Raw genomic sequence first — 25687 nt, 5'->3', positions numbered from 1 at the left:
AGCTTTTAACTAGGTGAAACAACTATAGCAGACTAACTCCAGGACTGCATTTTCACAAACAGAAATAGTACCTCACATATACTCACATATCACCATCATGTGCCATATGTGTAAGACGCTTATCCTTTTTTTTAACCAGTACACTGTTGACTTTTCAAACTTATTCGATCAGTAGAAACAAGTGAATGATTTTCTGGCCATAAGTCTGATCTAAAATGAGTCAGGATGCTGTTGGCTATCAGTGTAAGATGTGTATTTCTCCCTCTGTTGATAGCCTTACACAGAATTTTAGTGATCAAGTAATTGTGTATCTCAGAGAGCAAAAAATGATGATGTCATCATTTACTTTGAAGATACAAACATTTGCATGTTTTTTCCCCCTTTTTTTGTCTTTTGTTAACTTTTCTATAAAATGTTGCCCCTGGTAGGCCGGATAAAAACATAAATACATAACATTTATTGCATTTGGCAGACAAACGTATCCATAGTGACTTACATTTTTTTAAACCTCATTTTGTACAACTGAGCAATTTAGGGTTAAGCAGTGGCAGTTTGGTGGACCTGGGATTCAAACTCAATACTTAAAGCTCTGAGTGTCTACTTTCATATGAGCATCATATTTAACCATCACAGTGGAGTGAGACATGAGGAAGACATTCAGTGTTCAACATGGACACAATAAAACATGAGCAAATTCAGTTTTTTGGCCCTAGGAAAAGGAGATTTCTAATATCTGAAATGTGTAAGTTCTTAACTTCTGTTTCAATGTCAAACATCCACCCTTGTTATTAATCTTATTTTAACCTAACCTATATAACCTAATTTGCATCTAATCCACAACAGAATTTCAGATTAGATTCTGAAACTGGATTCACACCATATAGCTAACTTAAGCATCACATCAAGCCCTCACTCCACTCCATACACACATAAACCACTCCCCTTTTCCCTAACACAACCTGAACCCTAGTGTTTTCTGACTCAGTGTTTCTCATTTAGTACATTTATTTTATTGCATTTGGCAACCTTATCCACAGCAACTTTTTATCTCATTTAAGGGCCTTGCTTAGGGGCCCAACAATAGACCTGGGATTTGAACTCACAACCTGCTGACCACACCTTAACCACTAATCTACCCCATATTTTTTAACTTTCCCTTCATTTGATTGCCACAGAATGATCATTTGTTTATTTAACCTGTCAGCAAACCAGGTGCTTTTGTCTTTTGTTAATAATTTTTTTGGGGAAAAATGTTATACATATTAGATATTATTCCACAGACCACAAGAAGTCTGCAGCCTGCAGGCTGACATGCTGCTGCTGCTGAGAAGGTTGTGAGATCAAACCCCAGCACCACCAAGTTGCTACAGCTGTGTCCTTGTGCAAGGCCCTTAACCCTGAGTTATATAAACAAGGTGCTTTAGATTAGTGCGTTGGCCAAATGTAACTAAATGCACTCACAATGAAACTTACATTGTTATACAGGATTATATAATTGATTATAAGACAATAATTCTATATCAGATGACTCAAGTCTCCATTGTAATAGGCAATTTTAGTTTTTAGCCACCATGCGTCACACAAGAGCAGCGGCATGCATTGTGTGACCCTTAGAATTTGATGTTGCTAACACAGGCAGTGCAGACTGAATTGATTTATAATCAAGGGAAGTATAGGGAACAATACTGGAAAGTGATAGCTTAGTGGTTCAGGTGTTTGGTCTACCAATTAGAAGGTTGTGTCTTCAAATCTCTGGTCCACCAAGCTGCCACTGCTGGGCCCCTGAGCAAGGCCCTTAACCCTTAATTGTTCAGTTGTATGAACTGAGAAGAAAATGTAAGTCACTCTGCATTTGCTAAATGCTTTAAATGTAAATAATCAGTATCTAAAAGAACACCTGCTACAATGTTGGCTTGAACTTTCATTCTCATTTTCAGCATATGCCATTTTGAATACCTGCTGATATTTTAGCAAGCTAAGACATTGTTGCATTTCCTTTACAATAGGCACGAAGCACCACTTGTACAACACCACTGCCATCCCCCATACAAGCATTGTAAGATACCTTCAAAATAACTCTGCGGCGCACCACTCGAGTGGTGACGTTCTCCTCTTGGTCTGGCATGCTCTCATCCTCCCCCAACTCCCGGTCAAGCTGCATGTGAATGTAAGTGAGCACTGATCTCACAGTGCCACTTGCAATGTGCAACACACTCTGGCAGCTGAGCACCAGAAAAGCCAGCACCACAAAGCTGAAGAGCAGCTCTGTAATCAAAGTCCACATCGCGTCTCGCACAACCACAGGCACAAACACGTGGAGCTGCTCAAGTCACACTGCTTCTGACCCCAAAAAACACCACAGGATTTCCTTAACTTTTCCGTTTCCTCATTACTGTTCTTCTGGCATTCATTTGTCAGAGTCCATTCCTCTTTCTCCTGGGGGTCTAGTGGTCTCTTTACCTCTGTGCTCACTCAGCTGGGTGGTGGGAAGTGTTCTACCAATAACGAACAAATGCTCTCTCTCTCTCTCTCTCTCTCTCTCTCTCTCTCTCTCTCTCTCTCTCTCTCTCTCTCTCTTTCTCTCCCCTGTTGCACATGTGACCTGCAGCAGTCACTCATTTAACACCATGTCTGAATGGCAAAGTAAAACTGTTACTGTTTTTATGTTTAGGACATAAGCAGAAGCAACATGCGTACATCATATTTACTCTCTGGATTCAAGACGAATTAAAAATATCAAATTCAATCTTTTGACTTAGTTGAAGTAAAGCCAGTTATGACAAGGCCAGTGGTTTGCCATTCCAACATATTTGCCTCTGTTCTGAATGTTTACAGTGTTAAGCTCACAAAGAATAAGAATAATTAGAATAATAGGAGATTTATCTACTATTTAGATGCACTGTAGTAAATGACCTTATTGTCCATTTATTCAAATCCAAATATATCTCTTATAATCCCTCCCCCAACAGCAAAAGTAGCAGCAGTTGCCATAGGGAGGGTGAGAGAGGGGAAAAACGACAGGTGCTATATCTGGCACCATCTGCTTGTGTCCTTCTTGGGTTGTCTGTGCGTGTGTGTGAACGTATGAGTGGTTGGGTGAACAATCAGCCTATGATTGTGATATAATGATTATGTTTTTAAGATAAGGGGTTCTGAAACAGTTTGCAGCCAGGGATCCCCTTTAACTGTACAACATACTTGTTTTTGAGTTAGTGAGATTTGGATTAAATCCATTCAATTAAGTCAAACTGCCTAATAACTAATAATAAATACAGATTTGATAGTGATTGTAATTTACATTACTGTACATATATATACAGTACAGTGAGCACCACTGCTTTACTCTTAAGTAAACAAATAATTTGGTCAGACTTACGTATGCAGCATACTTAATATGCAACATGTAATTAGCAAAAATACATACCTGAAAAAGCTACCTAATCTTGCAATTTTTTGGGATGGTCTTCTCAAGCACCATTTCCACTCCTTGTTTGCGGAGTAAACCCAAAGTAACACGACAGGGCACATTACAAACACTGTAATATTTAAAGTTAGTTTATAACAGCACTGATGTTAGATCAGTTAATATACGGACATAATACTTGGTTAAATCTATACCACAAAGTTACTCATCATTAGTATGGTCTATGCCAGCACTATGGCATGAATGTCTTTTTCCCACATGTCAAGGTGGGATGAATGTTAGCAGAGTATTACTTACAAGGCACCAAGAACCTCCACTTCAAGCCGGTACTGAACAAACGCATCACAATTCAACAATTCAAAACACATGCCATATGCCATATGCTTTACTGACGACTGGAGTGCAATATCATTTACCCGCTCAAGTAATGAAGCACAATGTATTTCTCCCTATCCTTCTTGGAAAGACTTATTGATCTAATTAAACTCAAAAGCTGCAAATGAGCTACCAAATCTCTTCATGGATGTGTCACATTTGAAACTGATTGCTTGACACACAACATAATGGTAAGCTCCACCATGCTATCTTATGTGAGTGTTTACATCCCAACAAGTTCCCAGTGCTTACTTGTCCTCTGAGGTGCTTATCTTCCCATCCTCGAAGGTCTGGTACTCTGTGGGGGAAGCCTAGGCCCTTTTCAAAAGGCTGAGTTCCCCAATAATGCCCACGAAGGATCTCTGAGTGCCCCATGTCTCGTACTGGTTGGAGCAAAGCTTCCTGGGACAGGTGAGACTGGCTTAAATCTGCATCCACTGCTGCCCTCACTGATGACATCATGGTCTCCTTGGCCTGTCTGAAATTGGGTGTCTGTGAGGTTCCTGCCCAGTTCTGAGTGGGATCTGGGATGGGATGCCATCCAGGGCCAGTCTGGTCTTGGAGGTAGGATAGGAAAGAACCACTACTTGACCTTAGATGAAAAATAAACAATTAGTAAAAGAAATGGCAAAAGAGCTTTTGTTTGGGCAAATGTCTATATAATTTAATTTGACATGTAAAATTCTTCTGATCATTATTAAATATTTTTTTCTAGTCAGGAATTGCTGACAAAATTGTGAGTGGAATTCTCCCAACATATAAACTTTACAATATTAACAGAAAGTAAAAAAAATAGTTAAGACATTATAAAATCTAAAACAATACTAACTCACCTGTCACCATTGCGATCAGCCACTCGGCTTAGCCCAGGAGACTCACACATTCGAGCATAAACCCTCTGCTGTCCTGCAATGACAGACAAGCCTTCCACTAAGCCTGTGTCATCTCTTACTCCCAAACCTCCAGTGTCTCCTTCTGAAACATTCCTGCCTCCATCAACCGCAACCTCCACTGCCTTCTCATCTGTCTCCAACCCTTGACCTCCGTCCAGCCCATTGATGTTGACCCCTGTTCCTGGAGTGGTGGCACAGTGTTCCGAGCCTGCCCCAAAGGACTGGTCCTCTAGCAGCTCAATGGACCCACTCAGGCCAATGGGACCACGTCCTGTACCTGGTGTGGCACTGCCTGGTCTGCCCATACTCCCATAGGACAGCCCCTCTGAGTCCTCAGCATTGCTACACTCAAGCGAGGAGTCCTCCACAGCCACCAGACATGGGCTTTTGCCCGACGGCCAAACCTGCACCTCGGACATCTCCATAAGTGTGTCTTCTTCAGTGGTAGCTATGGGAGCACCATCCATACTAGAGACTTCCTGCCAGTAGGGCTCGAGCCCCATTGGTGAGGCCAGGCTGTGTTGCACTGAGGCTGGGGAAACCAACACGTCCTGAACCACCAGTCCATAACCTGGAGTGACAAAGAGAGAGGCACACTGACATGCGCCTCCCCACCCTATCCCCTCCTTAGGGCCCTAGGAGGGGTGTGCTCTGAACCAGGAAAGGGTGGGGCAGGAAGGGTCAAAAGGGCAGAAAGGTAAGTATAACCTGGAGTTGTGGGACAGAAGGATAGGATAGAAAGCTTCTTGCAAGCCATACCAGCCAACAGCAGGAGTACAGGCAGCAGGGGCACAGCATCCAATACACAAGTTATTATCTAATATATATTGAAGCTGTTCCACTGTCTGACACTTTACAGGTTACTGCCACCAGATTTTTTATTTTTTTTAAGCAACCAGGGAGCAAAGACACCCCTACAGACCTTTCACCTTTCTGGGACACACCACCTGCTCATATACATACGTGCATAATGCTCTCATGCGATTACTCTCCAAGTAACATAATTTGTAATTGATGTCAAAGTGCAGTGCATGCATGCAAGCAATCATATATTTAGATTTACGTGTCTTTTTTTCCACACATATATTAAACTGTACATATGGCAATTTTATGGAAATAACTCTTTTCAGATACAGGGTGCTTCTTTGCTGATGCCAAATCCAAAGACAAAAAGCAACCAATGGTTAAATGACAAAACCCTCCACCATCCACAAACAAAAAAAAAAAGCAAAAAATGGACATTTTAAAATGACAACTATTTTTAGTAAATCATAAGGTGTTTGACAATACATTAAATAAGCAATAAGAAACACATGGATATGATATTTACATGGAAATACATATGATAAAATACATCTATTATGGCAGTCATATAATGTCTTAGCTTGCACAAAAATGAGCTAAAAGTTCTTATGAAAAAAGTCTTCACAATACAAAGATCCACATTCTAAAGTTTTGTATATTGGACAAACCAATGTTATCATGAAAAAAGCAAGTGAACTGTTTGACCAGTCTGTAACCTCCGACCTGTTTTACGGCCTTGCACTGATTAAACATTGTCCAATACACAACACAAGGTTCCGTTTACCACATGGCCCTGAAATGTGAATTGAGGAGAAGAATACACTTCCTCACATGACCTCAATACCTAAGCACTGTTACTATTACTGTGCATTATGATATACTGTGAAAGTGAATATTGCATTGACAAAAAAATGGCCTTTAATTAAATAAGGATATATGCAAGTATGAGGCAGGATGAAAGACTGGCATCAAAATACTGTTAACTGTCATGGTATATTGACCTTGAAAAAACATTTGAATAATAAAGCAACCAACATAAAACATCTAAAACCTTAAATACTATGCAGTAGTGCTAAAACTATAAAATATTCAACAGGCCTACATTTTTGCTGTTTTGTCCAAATATCCAAATGCTTTCTGTTACTTATTTTTAAATTCAGTGCAATCTCTAAATTCTAAAATTTTACATATCAACAAAAAGACAGCAGTATGAGTTGGTAGGCTTTAAAAACAAAGAGAAGATTGCTAATAAATATATAAGTATGGGTGAAGGAAATATGTGTTGGAACCAAGATTGTGACTGTACACTGTAATTTATGTTTGTATTTTATGTGTAAAAATGTGTGTGTACACGTGTGTGTGTGTGTGTGTGTGTTAAGCTGGTGCGGGATCGTGGGGGTGGGGTTTATAGGGTGGATAGGGGAGGGATTACAGTTCAGGAGGTGGACGACTGTATTTTTGTCCCTTAGTGTCTGAAAGAAGAAGCTGAGTGTAATACAGTTGGTAGTTAGGAATATGCTGAGAGTGCAAGCAATATCAGTGACACCAGCTGGCTACATTCTCACTCCAGAGTTACTGCCGTACGTGATCTACCCTGTATCTGTCAGTCCTAGATGGTATTCCAAATAACAATCACTTTAATCTACCAGAATGAATTCTTTTTTGTTCTTGTCAATATTCCTACAATTCTGATGCAACATACAGTATGTGGTTGTAGAAAGGTAATGTTGGGAACATTCTAGTAACGTGCAGTAATGTTGTGCAACGTCATATGAAGGACTGACGTGACATAAATAGAGATATACACATGGATAGATAAACACACAAACACAAAGCGACATAAATAGATAGATTGGAATCTATTTCACACAGCCACAGGTACACAAACACCCAGGAATGTTCATTGCTGAACACAAACATATATACATGTATATAGAACAGACACATAATAATGCAAACAAAACACACTGCTAATGTAGTAGCCATGAGTAAAACGTAACACAGGTTTATTGCTAACAAAGAAACGCAAAAGGACATAATTAAGGCTTTGGTGATGCACAGGTCACAGAAAAAGGACAGACAAGCACAAAAAAATGTCACTGTACAGTACAGTGGCCAAAAAGCATGAATTAAATCCACAACACCATTTTGTTTTCTCATTTATAGGCAGTAACAGGAAAAGTGGGAAGGCTTTGAGTCTCTATACTACATGCTGGCCGATCTCAGTTCAGCCCTTCATGCAAAACATGCAGCATGCCAAAGTGCAGTTTATTTGAAGGGCATTCTTATGTTAATTTAGTTACAAACACATACAGAGGGTAAAAAGAGCAGTTTAGATGAGAAGACATTCTTTTGAATGCTTGTGGGCATTTCCATAGACCTTGTACTGTAGATACGCAGCAAAACTTGTTCAGTTCAGAATTAAAGACAGATGGGTGACAGATTAAGGGAAAAACCAACAGAAAGTATCTGGAGTGTTTTTACTGACAATTTTATCATATTCTGGAGAAATATTGTTTGTTTTTTCATTAAACTTTACACTAATAAATGGTAATAAATGTGCAGATTTTATCCATATTTTTCTTTAACTACATGAACATATCACTATTGTTACTTTTCCTATTAAAACACAGCTGAATATCTTAGGTGACTAAAACCAGGATAATGTAAACCCTTTCTCTTGCCATTTTGACCCTTATTCAAGCATTTTCTATGTACCACAATGCACGGTATTACATTAATTGTTTAAATGTATCCTAACATACAGTTGTCTAAAAGCATCTGCATTTATTATGTTTCAGCCAACAGTTTTTCCTTTAATTAGTCACCCATCTGCAGGCCTACATACAGTCTTTACATAAGCCTTATGAGTGTCAGTCAATCAAGTTGGAGTATGAGTATGCTAAATGTGTCAATAAGTCCCCAGGCAAAGCCCTTCAAAAATAATACAAAAAGTCCATTGATCTGCATTCATCCTCTACATGCACAAAAAGTGATAAAGTCAAAGTAGCAATGAGCCTCAAGTGCATGCATACAGGCACCAGGGAAAGAAGAGAGGAGAGCAGGGGGTGTGTAGGTGGAAAGTAAAAGTACAGGAGAGAGAAAGAGGGAGGACAGCAGAAGACGACAGAGAGAGGGAACAGGAGACAGAGACAGAAGGTGACAGGGTCAGAAACACCTCCCTCCTGCAGGGGACACTGAGTGTACAGCTAATGAGAAGGGAATTTTGATCACATAAAAAAAAAGCAGTAATATTGGTGGAGTGTTTTTTTGAAAAAAGGAAATAGGCAAAAATGCAGGCCTAAGGATATAGAGGTGAGGGCCAGAGGTCAACATGGTGTCTGTATGAGGTCAAAGGTCGTGGAGAGAGTTGTGGAGGAGGTGGAGGAGGAGGAGGAGGAGGAGGAAGAAGAGGAAGAGGAGGAGGTGGAGGAGGAAGAGGCTAGGCTGCAGATGATATGTCCAGTGATTAAAAAGAGAGGGGTCAAAGGGAAGAGGGATGACACATTGTTTGTACTTGTGGTATGCCTTTAACTGCCAGATCGTATGCTTTTAATTTCTTATAGGAAACTCTTGTTATTCAGTATGTGATTTTTCTAGCACAAGCTATTTGTATGTGATATTGTAGTGATTTATATTGAGATTTCTCAAACCAAATAGCTTGCTTTGCCATTTCTCTTACAAGGGTAGCGTGTTTTAATAAAGTAAAAAACTACCACTGTGAAAACAAGGACATTACACTGTATATACATGCACTCAAAAGTTATTCATTGGTGTTTCCAAACTAGGTAACATAAACACTTTTGCAATCTGTTTTTTTTTTTGTTGTATTAGCATGAAAAGTATTAACTAAGGCCTAACTGACTTTCTAACATTTAACCTTAAACCACTTGTTCTAACACCTCAACTCAGCCCAGATTTGAGATCTTGGCTATCTTCTTCCTTCACTTCTGCATTTTCCATGATGGTCATGCCATAATAATGACCAAACAAACACGAGGCAGGCCAAATCATGACAGTAAGCTTTATGCAAATCTGAACCCACATCAAGAGACAGTAAAGACAACAATGTGCATAACTGCTGTTCATGAATTTTACAGTAATTTTTGTTTGCTAGAAAAGTGTGGACATTAAAAACAAGTAATTTACTAGTAATAAAGACACTTTACACTTAATAATGGCCATTAAATTTGATTAGCATCAGATAGATTGAAAGATGTAAGCAGGTTGGTAGGGATGTCCTTAGCCCTGGTCCAGGTGACAGCAGAATTGATGACATAAATTATCTAAGCTACATTATCAAGTATAAGCCACTGGCACAGTGAATGGCTGTAGCTGTTAGCTGGAGGTGAGGAGAAGCCTGGTTTTGGGGTAAAAGGACTCACATGTGGCTGGGGAAGGGAAATTATGGAGGGAAAGGGCACTGAGGAATCTCTTACCATTTGGTATGCCAAGAGAGAGGTGGTCTCGGTCACTGTGTCTGCGGCGATCTTGTTCCTGGTTACCCTGTTCACCTTCTAGCAGGTTCACAATATCCATTCGGTCAATGCTCTTCAGTGCCATGAACAAGTTCTCCACTGGAGCAGGACAGAAACAATTGCAAGATTTTATCCATAATTCACATCTACAGTGAACAGGCTAAATAATTTTGCTAAACTTTTTCAATGCAACATGAAACGTGGACATTTCTACTAATAAGGGCTAGAAAGGCTATTTATATATGCCATGGGTCAGACAGCAGTAAACAGATTTAATAGTAAGGCATTTTGCTACTCATTACAGGAGATTCATCAGTCCTACTGAATTAGGGAAGGTGGAACTGGGAAATTTCTTTCTTTCTTTCTTTCTTTCTTTCTTTCTTTCATTCAGTTACAAAATTTGGCAGAAGCTCTTATGTGTTTATCCAGAGCAATTTACATTTATCTCATTTATACAGCTGAACAATTGAGGGTTAAGGGCCTTGCTCAGGGGCCCAGAAGTGGCAGCTTAGTGGACCTGGGATTCAAACTCATGACCTTCTGATCAGTAGTCCAACACCTTAACCACTGAGCTACAATGTTCTCAATTTCTTTCTATTCTAATGTCCTCAAAAGATTTGCTCTTGATTTCTAGATATACAGCTGACAAATTACATCATGTTGTAGTTTTCTTTGTAGTGTTTTCATGGATTTTTATCATTAGAACTGATAAATTGATGAAGCAACTCAGATGACTGTAATAGCTTCCAAATCACCTAGATAACTAAAGGACTTCAGGCTATAGGTCTACTATTCACAGCTGATGGAGCACTTACTTTTGGCCCTCTTCCCTTCACGGGTAATCCACAAATTGAGAAGTGTTGAACTCTGTTCCAGGAGGGAATTGGGGTTCTCTACACGAATCCTATTAATTTCATCCACATTAAATTGGAGTTCTCGGGCCAGCTCTACAAGGGGTTTAGAGATGACATTTTAAAACAATTATGAACTTGCACACATCAATGAATTATTTGCCTCATAAATCAGTAAGCAACTTTATTGGTCCTGACTTACAAACATCTTTAAGCTTTCTAATGTTCAAAAAAGCAATCATGCTCCAGATATGTCTTGATAAGAAAAACTTCAATAAGCCCATATTAAACTCTCATTCACTCTCTCCCTCAATCTCTCTCCCTCCCTCTCGCCCTCCCTCACTCACTTACTCAATCACTCCTTCCCTCCCTCACTTACTCCCTACCTCACTCCATTCCTCCCTCCCTGCCTCACACACTTAATCTCTCAATCCCTACTTCCCTTCCTCTCTCCCACACTCCCTCCCTCCCTCCATCCCTCCCTCACATACTCACTTAGTCCCTCCCTCAATCCCTCCTTCCCCAACCCTCCCTTCCCTCCCTCCATCCATCCGTCCCTCCCTCACTCACTCACCGGCCCAGCTTAGTCCCAGTTGTTCAGCTATTAAAGCCATCTTTAACTCCGTCCTTTCCATAGCGCTCATTGATGCTGCAGAAATCAGACCATCATTGGCTCAGACCTTCTGCAGTCTAATGCTAGAGCTCAAATAATTTGTAAAAGTAGTATGGAATATGAATGGGGGATATGTGTGATAGCTATATACTGGTCTGTTCTTACCAACAGTTGGTTCATTGAGCGCACTGTATCTCTCTCTAAGGGCCAAAGGGGTGAGTGTCCTCCGTCGGTCCTCACCCCCTCCAATCTGATATTGGCACATAATATGTACAGTTTATACTCAGTGATCAGGCATTAGTGTATAAATGTATATATGTATACATCACTGTATAAATGCATATAAAAGTGTTGCATAGATGCTTTTGATTACCTTTATACATGGTGGCATGGTAATATTGAGGTTGCAGAGTACTTGCTGACTGTCCTCATACTTGGTAGACTTACGTAAGAAAGACAAGAAGCCAGTGGGGTCCTTACTACTGTCCCTTACCTACAAGAGAAAAAATGGGATTTAGTGAATGAAGAAATAAAATCTGAGAAAAAGTTGGATTCCATTGCTGGCAGTGGCAGCACATGGAAATATGAATAGGCAGTATGAATTAGATGTCAATGGTGTATAATTCTGTAGATGATTTTACAGAGACCTTCACAGAGACAGGAAGTCTGTTATCTCTGAAGGCTTGGAAGCTGAAGCAACGGGGCTGTTGAGCAGCCTTCCTTATGGGGATCAAGTTCCCTGAGCACTCCAAGTGTAATGGCATGCCCTCCATTACCTGTGAATAATGGCACATTATTAATAAATGGTACAAAATAATGCCATACAGTAAGTGAGTCACACAGGTCCCAAGTATTCTCACTGGCCACTTTAATATGGACACCTGCATCCATGCTCATTAATGTAATCATCCAGTCAAACGTTCATGTGACAGAGGAGAGTGTTCCTAATAAAGTGGCTTGCGAGTGTAACTCTTTACTTACTTTCTTAAGTCCTTAAGCCCTAGATGACAGGTCATCCTGGTTACAGCAGCAGTTCTCAGATAACGACTATGCAGAAGTGTTAGTGATTTTTTTCTCCTGTTTCTGAACGAGCTACAACTTTGTTTGCATACTGTTAAATGTCTAACCTCTATGTCTCTGCTCCGGGCCACTTCAGTGAAGTTTTCATGCTGCTCTAGGGTCTTGTCCATCTTATCATCAGTCATACAGTAGCAGCGCAATCGACCTTCTCGTGCCTCATTCATCTTTGCAAACACTACAAATTTAACCATGTATGGCACTGCTGACAGCTCACGGTACAGCAGGTTAGCAAAGGAAACTGCTTCTGCAGTCCGAGGACAGTCTGCTAGCCAAAACCTGTGGGAAAAAAACACAGAAAGATAACTTCTGTGATAAATACATCTAGCACTCTGGCTCCCAGAGACTGGTTAAATGTATTTACTTTTCCAGTTGTTACTTGATTATGTCTGGATTTGTTGTGTTTTGCCTATCCATGCCTTGACCTGTATCATCAGAACTGTTCATACTGACCCCATAGTAATTCTGGGGTTTCTATGGCTTGAATATTTTATTAGACAGACATCGCCTAATTTTTATGGTTTATTTTTTTAAACAATTGTCATTTTACACTCTCTGCTGGTTATGTTCACAATTCCTGCCTCCTCATTTGCAATGCATCAGTTCAGGTTACTTGTTTTTTTAATGTCTCTGTTCAAAGGTGAATAGACCACAGCTATTATGGGAAAGACAGGGAGATGAGGGACAAGGTCATGAACATTTTACCAAAGGAGAGGAGAGAGCTTATGATTACACACGTAAGTATCATACCCTGACTACCAACGGTATTTGGAATAAGAAAATCATCAGTCTTTAGATACTCTAAATGTCTCTGGAGGGTAGCCAGGAATGCATGTTGTTACACAGGAGTTAAATCACTTATTAAAAAAAATAAATACAGCTCCATTTCTGGGTTATGCTTGTCCTGTATTGTAAAATGAATTAATTTTTTCTTTTTTCCAGATATATCTGTTTGTATTTAAAGTTTAACTCTGAGTGTCTTTCTGCTAAATTCCCCTTGCAGTTGACAGGCCACCTGGCGATCTCCAGGAAGAAAGGTTACACGGGTGTCCTGTCATTGTTCCTGTCTTGCAGACTACATCCTTACCCTGACATGTCCATTTGGTATGTCATTGTTTATAAGGACAATATCTCAGTGTACTTTGCTGGTTTGATGGAACATGTATGTTACTTGAAGACGGTGTTGACCTGGTTGCATGTATGTTACACAAAGATTTCAGTACCATTTCACCACTGTCTACCATCTAGTTTGCATCCTATCCCCTGTGTGTGGCGGTATGCAGGATTGCAAGATACATGCAGTTTAGAACTAGCTTTCTTTTTCTCTATGCTAAAGAACCGTTTATGCTCCTCAGCAGGTCCTGGGATTCACAAACTTGTACATGAGTTCATCATCCAGAACTTCATTTTGTTCACACACTGCACCACATTGATCTTCTCAAAGCATGATGCACTGGTCAAAAGTAGTAAAAGTGATGAATATTAACTAGGACCCCAGAATCCTGTTTGAGGTCAAGTTGGCAGTTTCTGAGGTGGGTATCTAAGTTTCTGAGGAGGGTTATACTACTGCAGTGGCAAAGAAGAACACCCAAGTGCTAACCCGAACCCAGGCTGCTGCCCAAGTTAAGGGAAACAATGACACTGGAGACACTGGCTAAAGGGGATTCTCCATCCACACTCCATACACATCTGTTGGACTGGTTGTGGCATTGGAAAACTAAGGAATTTAGGAAATGGTACACACACACATACACACACAAAATCTGTGACACAAACCCAAGGAAGAGCCAGGTTGCTTTTATGTGAATATATGTATATGTATATGTTTTTTTAAATGGTAAATGTAAGAGTCAGAATAATATTTCAGGCTGATTATTGTGGCCCAAATATACAGCGTTTTGTGGCCAAGAACATTCACAAACTACAACCATATTTGTATTGATCATTCAGTGGAAAGGCTCCAGTTTCCTTTTGCCTTGCACATCAATTGTTTAACTAATGTGTTTCAGTCAGGGAAATGGTGATTATTAAATTCACTGTCTGGCAGTATTTTTTGGTTGGAAGACTATACAGGTAGGAGAGATAGCTGTAGGTAGAACATCAGTTTAACAAACTAACATTATACAGTTTGCTCACACATGTAGAGGGCAGTAAATGTGCATCTAATTTTGAAGATTACTCGCCAGTGACCTGGTAGAGTGAATGAGCAGGAATACGTCCACAGTTATTGCCAAACCAGAAGGGGCAGCTGCAAGTCTCCTATAAGCCAAATGTGTCCAGAACTCCTTATTTAACTTGACCAGTTTCAGTAAATTCTTGGTTTTCAGCCAGGATTATTTTGCAGTTTCGGCTACATACAGTTAAAGTGAGAACCATTACAATACAAGCTGCAAGTTGTTCACCACCACAGGGAGGCACTGGAATGCAGGTTGGCAGAGTGGTCTGGCTATCAACTTACTGTACATTTACATTCACAGAAATTTACAGAGACCCTTATCCAGATCAACTTAGATTTTATCAAATTTTTATACAACCGAACAATTGAGGATTAAGGGCTTTGCTCAGGGGGCCAGCACTGGCAGTTTGGTGGATCTGGGATTCAACCTCACAACCTTCTGACTGATAGACTAACACATTAACCACTAGCAATCCCCACAAATGTGGTACAATATCCCCACATCCACTTGTGACCTCTACTCTGTGCATGCCATAACAAGAATTAACACTAATAAACTGACTCGCAGTGCTTTTTGTGTGGTTCTGTTTACACCAGTGTCTCATGTTTACAGTTATATCCTGGTCCTGTTTTTGCTAGTCTTGTCTCTCTGTCTGACTGTGTACAGATGTCATCCAAGAACATGCTGAAGAGCTTGATCCTTATTTCATGCACATTGTTATCTTACCGTGCAGACACATTGGTGGTGAAATTTGCACATTCATTAGCATATACGAGCTTGGTTGTGCCAGTGATATCCTCCCACTGTGCTGGGTCCGTGCCACCTAAGAAATGTAGAAGATCCGATGTTAAATTTGAGCTTAATGAACACGCCATCTTAGAAATAATGCCTAATGGGACTAGGAATGCAGTAATAAACAATACACCATTAAATTGTTATTTTAGAAAAAAATCATCACTCTCACTTTCACTTCAAGATACACTGAATTCTCACAAGATACTTAGAAGGCAGAAATCTAGTCAATTTCAGGCCAAGGTTTCCTTCACTGCAAAGTGGCCATATGTCTAATAAACCAGTGGAACTGTGTCAGTATATTCATAATTTAAATTAAGTTATTCCTGTGGTTCAAACTAGCAAGCTAACATAGCATTTTTTAACATAGCATTAAGCAGCTTAATATTGTATAGACTGTACATTCTTCTATTAATATAGCTATTTTTATGAAAATATTCTGATCAACATTTAAACGTTATATGTGCCCAGGTGTAATGTTTTATTCCACTATAATATATAGGAATTGTAAAATGTTTGCTATGTATGATAATGAGTCAAATGATAGCTTTAACCATAAATTTAAATGAATTGTAACATCAATAAAAAATGTAAAAGTAATCAATAAATTTTTTAGAGGAATCTGTACACTTGCTTTGAACAAAATGGACAATATGTAGAAAAAAGTTAAACAAATTATTACCCTTATTCTTATTAATTACATAAACCAAGTGTTTCCCTAGGGATTGTCTTGTCGTACCAATGACACTGCAGAGCAGACGGAGGCTGGTAGTGTCACCCTCGCCCGAATCTCGTGGACTTTCCCTCCAGGACGGAGGCAGTGGGATGCGCAGGCCAATGGGCCGGTGGAACTTACGGCGTCGCGGCTCTACAGTCACCACAGGGCTGAACGTGGCCTGGTTCCCCAGCAGCTTAGCCACCAGCTCGTCAGGAACCGGCTGGGCCTGAGCACCAGGTATAGCAGTAAAAGGAAAGGGTGTAGGGAGGGAACGCCATTCAGAGATGTGTGTAATGGATAAAAGTGAAAGACGTGTTGTGAAAGAAATATAAATGCAAATGGCAGCAACAGTAACAAAACATAGGGAAAGAATAAATGTGCACAGAGGCATATAAATAAAAAGAATAAGCAATTATATTGCACATTTAAGAGATGCAATATCAGATGAAATAATAATTGGTGGAAAAGCCAAAATGGGGGCGAGCAGTCAAATGGGACAAAATATGGGATGAAGCAGAAGGAAAAGACAGAGAAAATTTGAATATATTCTCAGCACTGATGATCATTTAGAAGATAACTGAACAGCAAACAAGACACAAATGAACTGGTCAGATGGGAAGATTTATTATAAAAAGAAATTGTTACAAATCATTTTAAACAAACCTCATTAAAATAACTTTGTTCACATCATAGAAAAAAAGATTTTACCCTGTTATATCGAACTCAGTTTGTGTGATAAAGAATGTAAAATATGAGTCATGTGTTGTCCATGGATGTATTTACAAAGCACAGTCTTAACTACATTTTATTAAGCAGTACTGTTTTGGATAGCTTAAAGTAGTTGATAGTAAAAAGAAATAATGAAAAGTGCACAGTTCAACTGGTCATAATATGTATAAAACTTTGGTATTGAGCCTGTTACAGAAGCAGAAAGAGAGATTAAATGCATGCATTTGATCTAAACCTAATTAAAATTATATATTTGGAAAAAGTCTGAATCTTGAAGGAAAGTAATTAGGGTAAACTAGCAGAATCTAGATTTATTCAGCATCAGTAATATCAAACGTTTTATCGTGGTTATCACAAAGGCACATTTCAGTTATTCATCCTACATGTAAAAACCGCCTTAGTCCATATTTGTGCACTTACTCTTACTTTCCTCAAAAGCCATTCTGACATGCTGAAAAAAATCATGCATCATTCAACTCGATAAGGCAATAAGGCAATAATGTGAATCTTTTCTAGTCCAGAAAATCAGGAATAGAGGCCAAAGGTTTGTGACACCTGACTATTATATCTACTGTATGTAAGATTCTTCTCCAAAAGTTCAAACACACAGTTTTACAGAATGTCTTTGTATGCAGTAGCATTATGATTTCCCTTGACTGGAACTAAGAGAAGGCATATGGTTCTGTAAACAAAGCAAACTTAATGAAGATGTAGTTTGAGAATGTTGAAGTGGAATGGGATATTCAGAAATAACATGTCAGTGTGTTTTGCACCCGTGTGCACAAACTTTTGGTCATATAGTTATTGCATTTGATGCAAAGGCTTAAAGTATTTGTGAAGAGCTTCCTATCATTTCAGTGTTTTATTAAGCCTTAAAAGAGCCAGATAGATGTTACATGCAGTCCTAATGTCTGACATTAGTAAGTGCTATACTTCATGTCTTCTTTCAGTTTGACATTCGTATTTAACTCAACCAATACACCATGCTTCTCCTGGCACACTGCACATACCAATATCAAACCTCTACCAAACCAGTCTGATGAAATAACTATGGTTATATTTCAGGGGGTAAAAATTCAATGGTTAATTCGTGATATTTTTCCCAACTCAGTATACTTTTATTTGCATGGAAGGAACGGTAGCTTTTGATAGAATGATGATTCAAATATCAATCAGTATTGTGTTATGGTGACAATAGTCCTAACTCTTCTTGATCCTCCTCATCCAAGCTCACCTGCAGTCCAAGGCGAACCCGCTTGGTGACGGAAGTCTCAGGGAAACTGGCCTGAACTAGTGGCAGAATTTTACTGGTCAGACGTCCTCCCTCAGGGCCAATCAAATCACTCTCTTGTTGGATTCGGGAGACCACAGCAAAGTAGAGAGGGAAATCAGTGGAGATGATGCGCCTGATACGCTTCTTCCCAAGCTCTTCTTGGCTTTCTAAATCTAGAAAAAATAATAGAAAAATTATGATTTACCATTTAGATTATATGAATATTTAATGACCCTGCCATAGATCAAATAGGAAACAATTGCCCCTTAAACACAAAATGAACAGTTCCATTACATTAGATATAAACACAAAACCGTTTGCAAACCTTCATCCATGCCATTGAGTATTGTCTCCAAAACTTCATCACCATAACGGTTCCGATGCTCCTTCCAGACGGAGCCATTCTCACTCCTTAAGACCACCAGTTCCCTGTCGCCCCGACCGAGTGCTGCAAAATGAGGGATCTCCACAATCACCGGTCTGTAAAACCAAAGTTTTGTCAGTTACATAACAGTTATATCATTATCAAGTAATGTTCATCAGTAAAAAGTTAGGTGTTTTTTTTTGTTTTTTTTTTTCTTCTCCATTTTCTACTCATATGTGGGGTTTTATCACTTCAGAACTGATGAATTCATAATTGAAATGGAATGTGAGAATTCAAAATGATTAGAAATCTCCCTTTTGGACTGTTGATCCTGATCCTTTACTCACCCCAAAAACTGCATGCTAGCTGGACCTAGTGAGATGATTCGACTAGCTAAACCTTCGCCCTCCACCAGAGGAGGTGGAGTGGAGAGCTTCTGGGGCTTCACCAGGCGGCAGGTTATACGTGTCGGGGCTGCACATGTCCGTGGTGGTATGATAACACGCAGACCATTGTGTCTGCTTCCTCTCATTGAACCACCTCGTGCATCCACCATGAAACTGACCAAAAAGCTGAATAGAAGAAATCCATAAAACAAACACTATTTAGTATGAAAGTTGCACCGCAAACAAATAGGCATTAAAATATTTTTTACTGGGCTCATTATATCAAGATAACACCAGAGTGGCATAAGTAAATAAATAAACCACTGCACACCAAACAATATAAATTGTTTAGACTGTTAGGATAAGAAGACAAGTTTATAAAAAATACTTTTTACACATTCAGAAAACAGCTGATTTTGATGTGTATAAGCCCATCTCCACATAATTTAAAACTAAAAATACTGATGTTTATATAACATTTATGGAAGGAGTCTCCAATGGTAGTTATGCTTACTCTAAATGTGCTAATTCACAAGAGCAATGGACATTAAAAATCTGCACTTGCCCAGTGTGGATGGGGCTGGCCACTGGACTGACGTTATCAGAGGTCTCGGTGGCTGGACTGCTGGGAATCAGAGAGTCATCATCATACTCTTTGGGCATTGGGATAGGAGTGTGCTGCTGTTATGGAGGAATAAGAAAAGGACAAACTTTTGTAATTCTGTGGTAAAGAGATACTTTCTGATGATAAAATGTACATTAACAAGTGTGGAACAGAAACGTAGTTCATGCTCACCTGGTCCATTTCATGTTCTTTCAGCATGATGTTTTCAGGAGAGACGCAGGGGATCCTCGGAACAGCAGGTGAGTAGTTTCTGTTGGGAAAGAAGAAAATAATAGTTTGTACATTTACGATGATATAAATTACGTGTTTTGACTCTTTTTCTATCCTTTGCCTATCCAGTTTAAATTCGCACTCAAGTCTTTTTTATAATTTTTAATAAATTGGGACATTAATTCATCTTTTCATCTAAATATTCCTAATTCTCTGGTTATCCTCTGCTCTGTTACGCCTGCGAGGCGCACATCACATTTGAATGACATCCAAAAGTATTATTGCAGCCCTCTCTCTCATACTCTGTGCCTGTCCTGGAGGAAAGGAAATCGTCATCATGGTCCCTCATGCCGTCCGTCCTCAAATACCTGCCAATTTCTGTTCCCAGTAGCTCCTCGCCTGCCGCATGAGAAAGGAGGGGAAAAAAAAGGAAAGACAAGCCATAATAATAATAGTATGAGGTGTGGACAAACTACAAGGATTTTGACTCACTGTATAAGAATGGGAGAAACACTGTAAGGTGAAGGACACGCAAACACAAACACAACTGGCCTCATTTGTGAAAACCTTTTGGAGTATGTTCTTTACATGAATTTTTATAAGATTGCAGTTTTAATATCGTATGATAATAATAATAAACTGTTTATTCGTGGTCTTTGATCTAAATCAATCAACTAACCATTGTTTAATCAATAGCAATTTTATATCAACATTGTATATATGTATAGAGAAACCCATACAGAATTTGCTGAAGTTGAATAACTCTTCTGTTTTTATTTCAGAAATGAGGCCTTATATTCTTAAACACAGGACAGTGATGGAATGTTAATGTTCCTGTAATGTTCTTGTTATAAACTCAAATCAATGTGCCTCTTTTCATGCACTTTATTTTGCATAGATTGCCTTATCTGCGATGCATAAAAAAAAAAAAAGGATCTACTGTTCAGATTGAATATTAAAGAAACCATCATTATAGATTTACTGGCTTCTGGTAGCATTGTAACAAAGATCATTATAGGGTGGTTTAGTCCTTAATTCATCAGAATCGTTTTCAACATGAACAGTGTTTTCAGGACCTTTTCTAGATCATAGAAGTTTACATAACATTTCAATATCATAGAAATGTAAACATACCCAAAATTTACATCCAGGCTTTTATATAGTCATCAATTTGTATTTTTTTTTAATACTTTATAGCAGGAATATAATCTCAGGCATACTTTCGTGAGCACATTATTTGTACTGAACAAACGCACATGAAATTAAGTGCTACATTAATAAATAAATTGCTTTTTAAATCTGCTGCCAATGACATACTTACCTGAGCTCTAAGACAATCCAAAGAAAATTAGCTGCTGATTACAAAAAAATACACCTTTTTGTATCATCTTCAAAACCTTGACCTCATATTAATCTGAGGTCTGTGTATGCAATGTGTTCAAGTCTGTTTACTGACAGATATATGGTGAGGAAGTATTATGTATATGGAACCTCAGCATACCAAAGCCCTAACTTGCAGTATATTTCATTAAAAATCAAAAGTTGCATCAACCTTAATCACAATATTCAAGGAAAAGGACAAGCTTTTGAGTGTTGAAGTAGCGAATGGTGTAAAAATGCTTTCAAGGACCCATTTGGATAAACGAGAAAATAATTGCAGGTGACATTGTCTAAAAGGTATGAAAGTCTCAAGAGGCCATGCATTATTAGAAGTTTTTCTTGCTTGTTAAAAAAATGTTTTATTTTATGTTGAGTGTTAATGATAAAACAAGAAAGAAGAAATGTAATAATGCATGGTCTCTTAGGACTTTCATTTGAAGGCAAAGATCTATGACAAGGCAAGAAGGTTTTCTGGAAGACTTTTTGGAGAGAATCCCAGGAAGGAATCAAAAATATTGTAATCATAAATCATAAATTAAGATAAAGAGAAGTTTATCACCTGTTTATTTAATTTTACATAGTTTATGTCTTTTCTAAATCTTTTGACTGCAAAAATATGATTATAGTGTTGGAAATTGATAATATTTTTGGGTGGCTGGCACAAGATCATCTGCATTTACATTAGTTCCTATGAGAAAATTAATTTTACAATGTAAGTTTACGCCCCCAGAACAAACTAAATTCATATGCTGAGGTTCCACTGTATGTGTGACAGGGCTCTGAATAAATCAACCAATAATCCAACACTCAATCTCAAAAAGATAAGAACATGCTGGAGGTGTTTTGTGAACATTTACTACATCTTAAGGTGAAGAAACTTTCCTCCTCTTTGAGGAGCAAGACTAGCAGGTTAGTGTTCAGTTAGTGTTCGGTTAGTGTTTGGTTAGTGCTACAGGTACCGACATGGTTATCGATGGACACATGCTGATGATACACCCATCATCACTGTCACTTTTGTGAGAATGTGAGTGACAACAAATCTGTTTTGTTTTGGTGTTAAAATTCATGGTCACTGGACACAGAACAGAGAGATGACAGACATTCATACCTAGTGTTAGCTGTGCAACTCCTAGGAAAAGCAAAAGGAGCACAATTTTTGGAAAATTGCACACTGGATGTTTTCTTTCCCTTCAGTTCAAAGTAAACTTGTATTCCCAGTAACAACAGATGGAAACTTGCACTTTACCTTCATCCTCAGACACATCCAGGATTTCATCCACCGTCTCAGGAAAACTCATTCGATGTTTTTCAGTTGTCGACTGCAAAGCAGATATTTGGATTTGAATAAATATGTGATTAACTCTTAAATGCTTTTATGATTATTCCTTTCCTTAGCTGATTACAGGTCAAAATATTTTGTGAGTGGTTTCTTTAGGGGGAAAAACAAAGCCGAAATGAATCGTCTTTGAAAATCTATTTTTGAATTAAAATAGTGTAGCTACCATTTCAGCAGGAAGCCTTAGAGTCATGATGGCAGATGGATGAGATTTTCAAAATATTAAAAATGATTTGATTGACAATATGATGTAGAGACATGAACTAGACTGTGCAAACAAACAGAGAATGTATCAATGAGACAATCCGAAGAAAATCGGAAGCATGACTGAGTGAGACTTCAGGTTTCATGAGTCAGGGTGATCAGATAATTTTGAACATGGTCAGTCATGTGACATTGACTGGCTGATGATTATGGGAATTGTCGAATGCATGATAGGGAAAATGCAGAGGTGCATGTGACTCTTTATAATCCTTTTACTTCAGGTAACAATTTCCTCAACATCTCTTAAAAAACGGTAACAGGATATTTGCTGCTTATTTACAATCTACAAATATACAGTATCTCACAGAAGTGAATACACCCCTCACAATTTTTGTAACTATTTTATTATATTTTTTCATGTGACAACACTGAAGCAACAACACAATGCTACAATGTAAAGTAGTGAGTGTAAAACTTGTATAACAGTGTAAATTTGCTGTCCCTCAAAATAACTCAACATACAGCCATTAATGTCTAAACCGCTGGCCACAAAAGTGAGTACACTCCTAAGTGAAAATGTCCAAATTGTGCCCAAAGTATAATTATTTTGTGTGGCCACCATTATTTTCCAGCACTTCCTTAACAATGCAGCAATGCTGGCAGCATTCATACGTCTATTTTCCAAACACAACCTCTGGAAATGACGCTGACCACATGCACTTAACTCCTTTGGTCGCCCATGGCGAGGCCTGTTCTGAGTGGAATCTGTCCTGTTAAACCGCTGTACGCCTGTATGGTGTTGGCCACGTTTCAGGGTCTTGGCAATCTTCTTATAGCCTACGCCATCTTTATGTAGAGCAACAATTCTTTTTTTCAGATCCTCAGAGAGTTAACCCCTAACCCTAGGTGCCATGTTGAACTTCCAGTGACCAGTATGAGAGAGTGAAAATGATAACACCAAATTTAACACACCTGCTCCCCATTCACACCTGAGACTTTGTAACACCAATGTGTCAGAAAATGGCTAATTGGGCCCAATTTGGACATTTTAACTTTTTCACATTTTCAAGGGGTGTACACACTTTTGTGGCCAGTGGTTTAGACATTGGGCATACTCCCTTACATACTGTAAGATGTGCCCAAGATAATATAATAATTCAATATTTTCAGGCATGCATACTAAAAAGAAATTTTGTATAAGCTTAGAATTTAGTACTGTACGCTATTATCATTTATTATTACCTCTAACATCCTGCGTGTGCACTAAACAAGCTGCTGTTTACTTACCATGGTCACTGTTTCTTCAGTAATCAGTTTGAGGACATCAATGACAGAAATATAGCCGAGGCGTTTAGCAATGGCCAGTGCAGAAGTGCCATTCTGTTTGATAAACAAAGCTTGTCATTTAATCATTTAATACCTAGAAATAAGTCTATTCTGTAGCTGTATTACATTAGGAGAATGTTTTGCAGTGTATATCTGATTGAACAATGTAATAGGTGTACTGTATAAAAAACACTAGAAGACCTGGAAATAAAATAAAATTTGTTCTTACGGTAGTAATTTCATTCGGTTGGGCACCATGTTTCAGAAGCAAGGTCACAATGTCAGTGTGGCCCTGTTGGGCAGCTTGATGAAGGGGTGTATATCCTGCCTGCAACATGACACAGTCATTACTGCTACTGAATTACAAATATGAATATGTAAGAAATGTTTCTTAAAAATACACCAGGAACTTCTTATTCCTGTTTACCCTCGTCTTGCTGTTCACATTTGCCTGCTGCTGCAGGAGGAACTTAACCATTTTAATGTTGCCATAATGACAAGCCACATGAAGTGGAGTGTAGCCCATCTGAAAGGACACAACATTTAACCCGTTATTGAAAAAACAAGCATAGAACCAGATACAATTGATAGAACCCCGACAAAATATGTACACCAAACCATATTAACAGCAAATGCTTTTGTGCTGCATTCAAGATAGAGCGCAGGCGAGCTGGCCTGGTGTATTTCTGAACAATTGACTGATACTGGGACTGATCTGCTGCTTGGATATTCGCCAAAACAGATTTAGATTATGCCCATGTATATATATATATATATATATATATATATATATATATATATATATATATATATATATATATATGATCACAGGAACATTTAGGAGCCAACCATTATTAATTACTTTTGTGCTAGCTTAACAGTCATGAGCTGGATTGTAATATTCATATAACTTAACATATTTTGCAACCGTTTCTACATTTGATGGCAATTTTTTTTCTTTTTATGTATTCGTTGGTAGCAAACAACTTATTCTGAATCTTTGAATATATAAAGGTGGGCACAACTTCCACACGGATAACAACCAGAATCAACACATTAGCAATAATGTTACAAAAAAGGTTCAATTTACTGGTATATAATAATTTTTAGTCAACTGTTTTTTTTTCTAATAGAATTTGGCAAATAGTTTTATGTGGCCCATATGTGTTCTGAGGCTGCTGACAAAGTGTTCAGCTATTAACAGATGCTAAGGGTGAACTTGGCACAAATCGTCATTGTGGATGCGACTGCCAGGACTATTTCATGACTCTCATGTAGCCCAAACATTCTTGCTATCAGGGATTTTATCTTATACACCAGAGCCATTGGCATTCAGACTGCTTTAATCTGACATATAAATAATAAAGCTTTGTATAACCTAAGGGGGGCACGGTGGCTTAGTGGTTAGCACGTTCGCCTCACACCTCCAGGGTCGGGGTTCGATTCCCGCCTCCACCTTGTGTGTGTGGAGTTTGCATGTTCTCCCCGTGCCTCAGGGGTTTCCTCCGGGTACTCCGGTTTCCTCCCCCGGTCCAAAGACATGCATGGTAGGTTGATTGGCATCTCTGGAAAATTGTCCGTAGTGTGTGAATGAATGAGTGTGTGTGTGTGTGTGTGTGTGTGTGTGTGTGTGTGTGTGCCCCCTGCGATGG

At 38.8% G+C, this 25687-nt stretch overlaps 1 protein-coding gene across 9 annotated transcripts in view; it reads right to left on the bottom strand.

Annotated features, from left to right (window-relative positions):
• Positions 1–25687, bottom strand: part of ank1a (ankyrin 1, erythrocytic a) — a 57475-nt gene that overhangs the window by 9866 nt on the left and 21922 nt on the right. For 5 of the 9 annotated variants that reach the window (XM_060882701.1, XM_060882697.1, XM_060882699.1 and 2 more), the window contains 23 exons: positions 24463–24561; positions 24265–24363; positions 23997–24089; positions 22416–22488; positions 22278–22298; positions 20092–20188; positions 19751–19829; positions 19520–19635; positions 18916–19140; positions 18530–18684; positions 18166–18377; positions 16224–16428; positions 15419–15515; positions 12566–12794; positions 12086–12214; positions 11812–11931; positions 11604–11688; positions 11400–11474; positions 10790–10921; positions 9936–10073; positions 4633–5263; positions 4052–4391; positions 2066–2155 (listed from right to left, as the gene is read on the bottom strand). In XM_060882701.1, coding sequence (XP_060738684.1) covers positions 2066–2155; positions 4052–4391; positions 4633–5263; positions 9936–10073; positions 10790–10921; positions 11400–11474; positions 11604–11688; positions 11812–11931; positions 12086–12214; positions 12566–12794; positions 15419–15515; positions 16224–16428; positions 18166–18377; positions 18530–18684; positions 18916–19140; positions 19520–19635; positions 19751–19829; positions 20092–20188; positions 22278–22298; positions 22416–22488; positions 23997–24089; positions 24265–24363; positions 24463–24561 — 3540 coding nt within the window. Of the gene's footprint in view, positions 1–2065; positions 2156–3424; positions 3487–4051; positions 4392–4632; positions 5264–9935; positions 10074–10789; positions 10922–11399; positions 11475–11603; positions 11689–11811; positions 11932–12085; positions 12215–12565; positions 12795–15418; positions 15516–16223; positions 16429–18165; positions 18378–18529; positions 18685–18915; positions 19141–19519; positions 19636–19750; positions 19830–20091; positions 20189–22277; positions 22299–22415; positions 22489–23996; positions 24090–24264; positions 24364–24462; positions 24562–25687 lie in introns of all 9 variants that reach the window. The other 4 variants (XR_009649248.1, XM_060882704.1, XM_060882698.1 and 1 more) reach the window with 4 other exon arrangements.

This window comes from Tachysurus vachellii, chromosome 12 (genome assembly GCF_030014155.1).
Source record: "Tachysurus vachellii isolate PV-2020 chromosome 12, HZAU_Pvac_v1, whole genome shotgun sequence".
NCBI classification, from domain to species: domain Eukaryota; kingdom Metazoa; phylum Chordata; class Actinopteri; order Siluriformes; family Bagridae; genus Tachysurus; species Tachysurus vachellii.
Note: the sequence above shows the minus strand (reverse complement) of the source record. Positions and strands in the feature narration are given on the sequence as shown.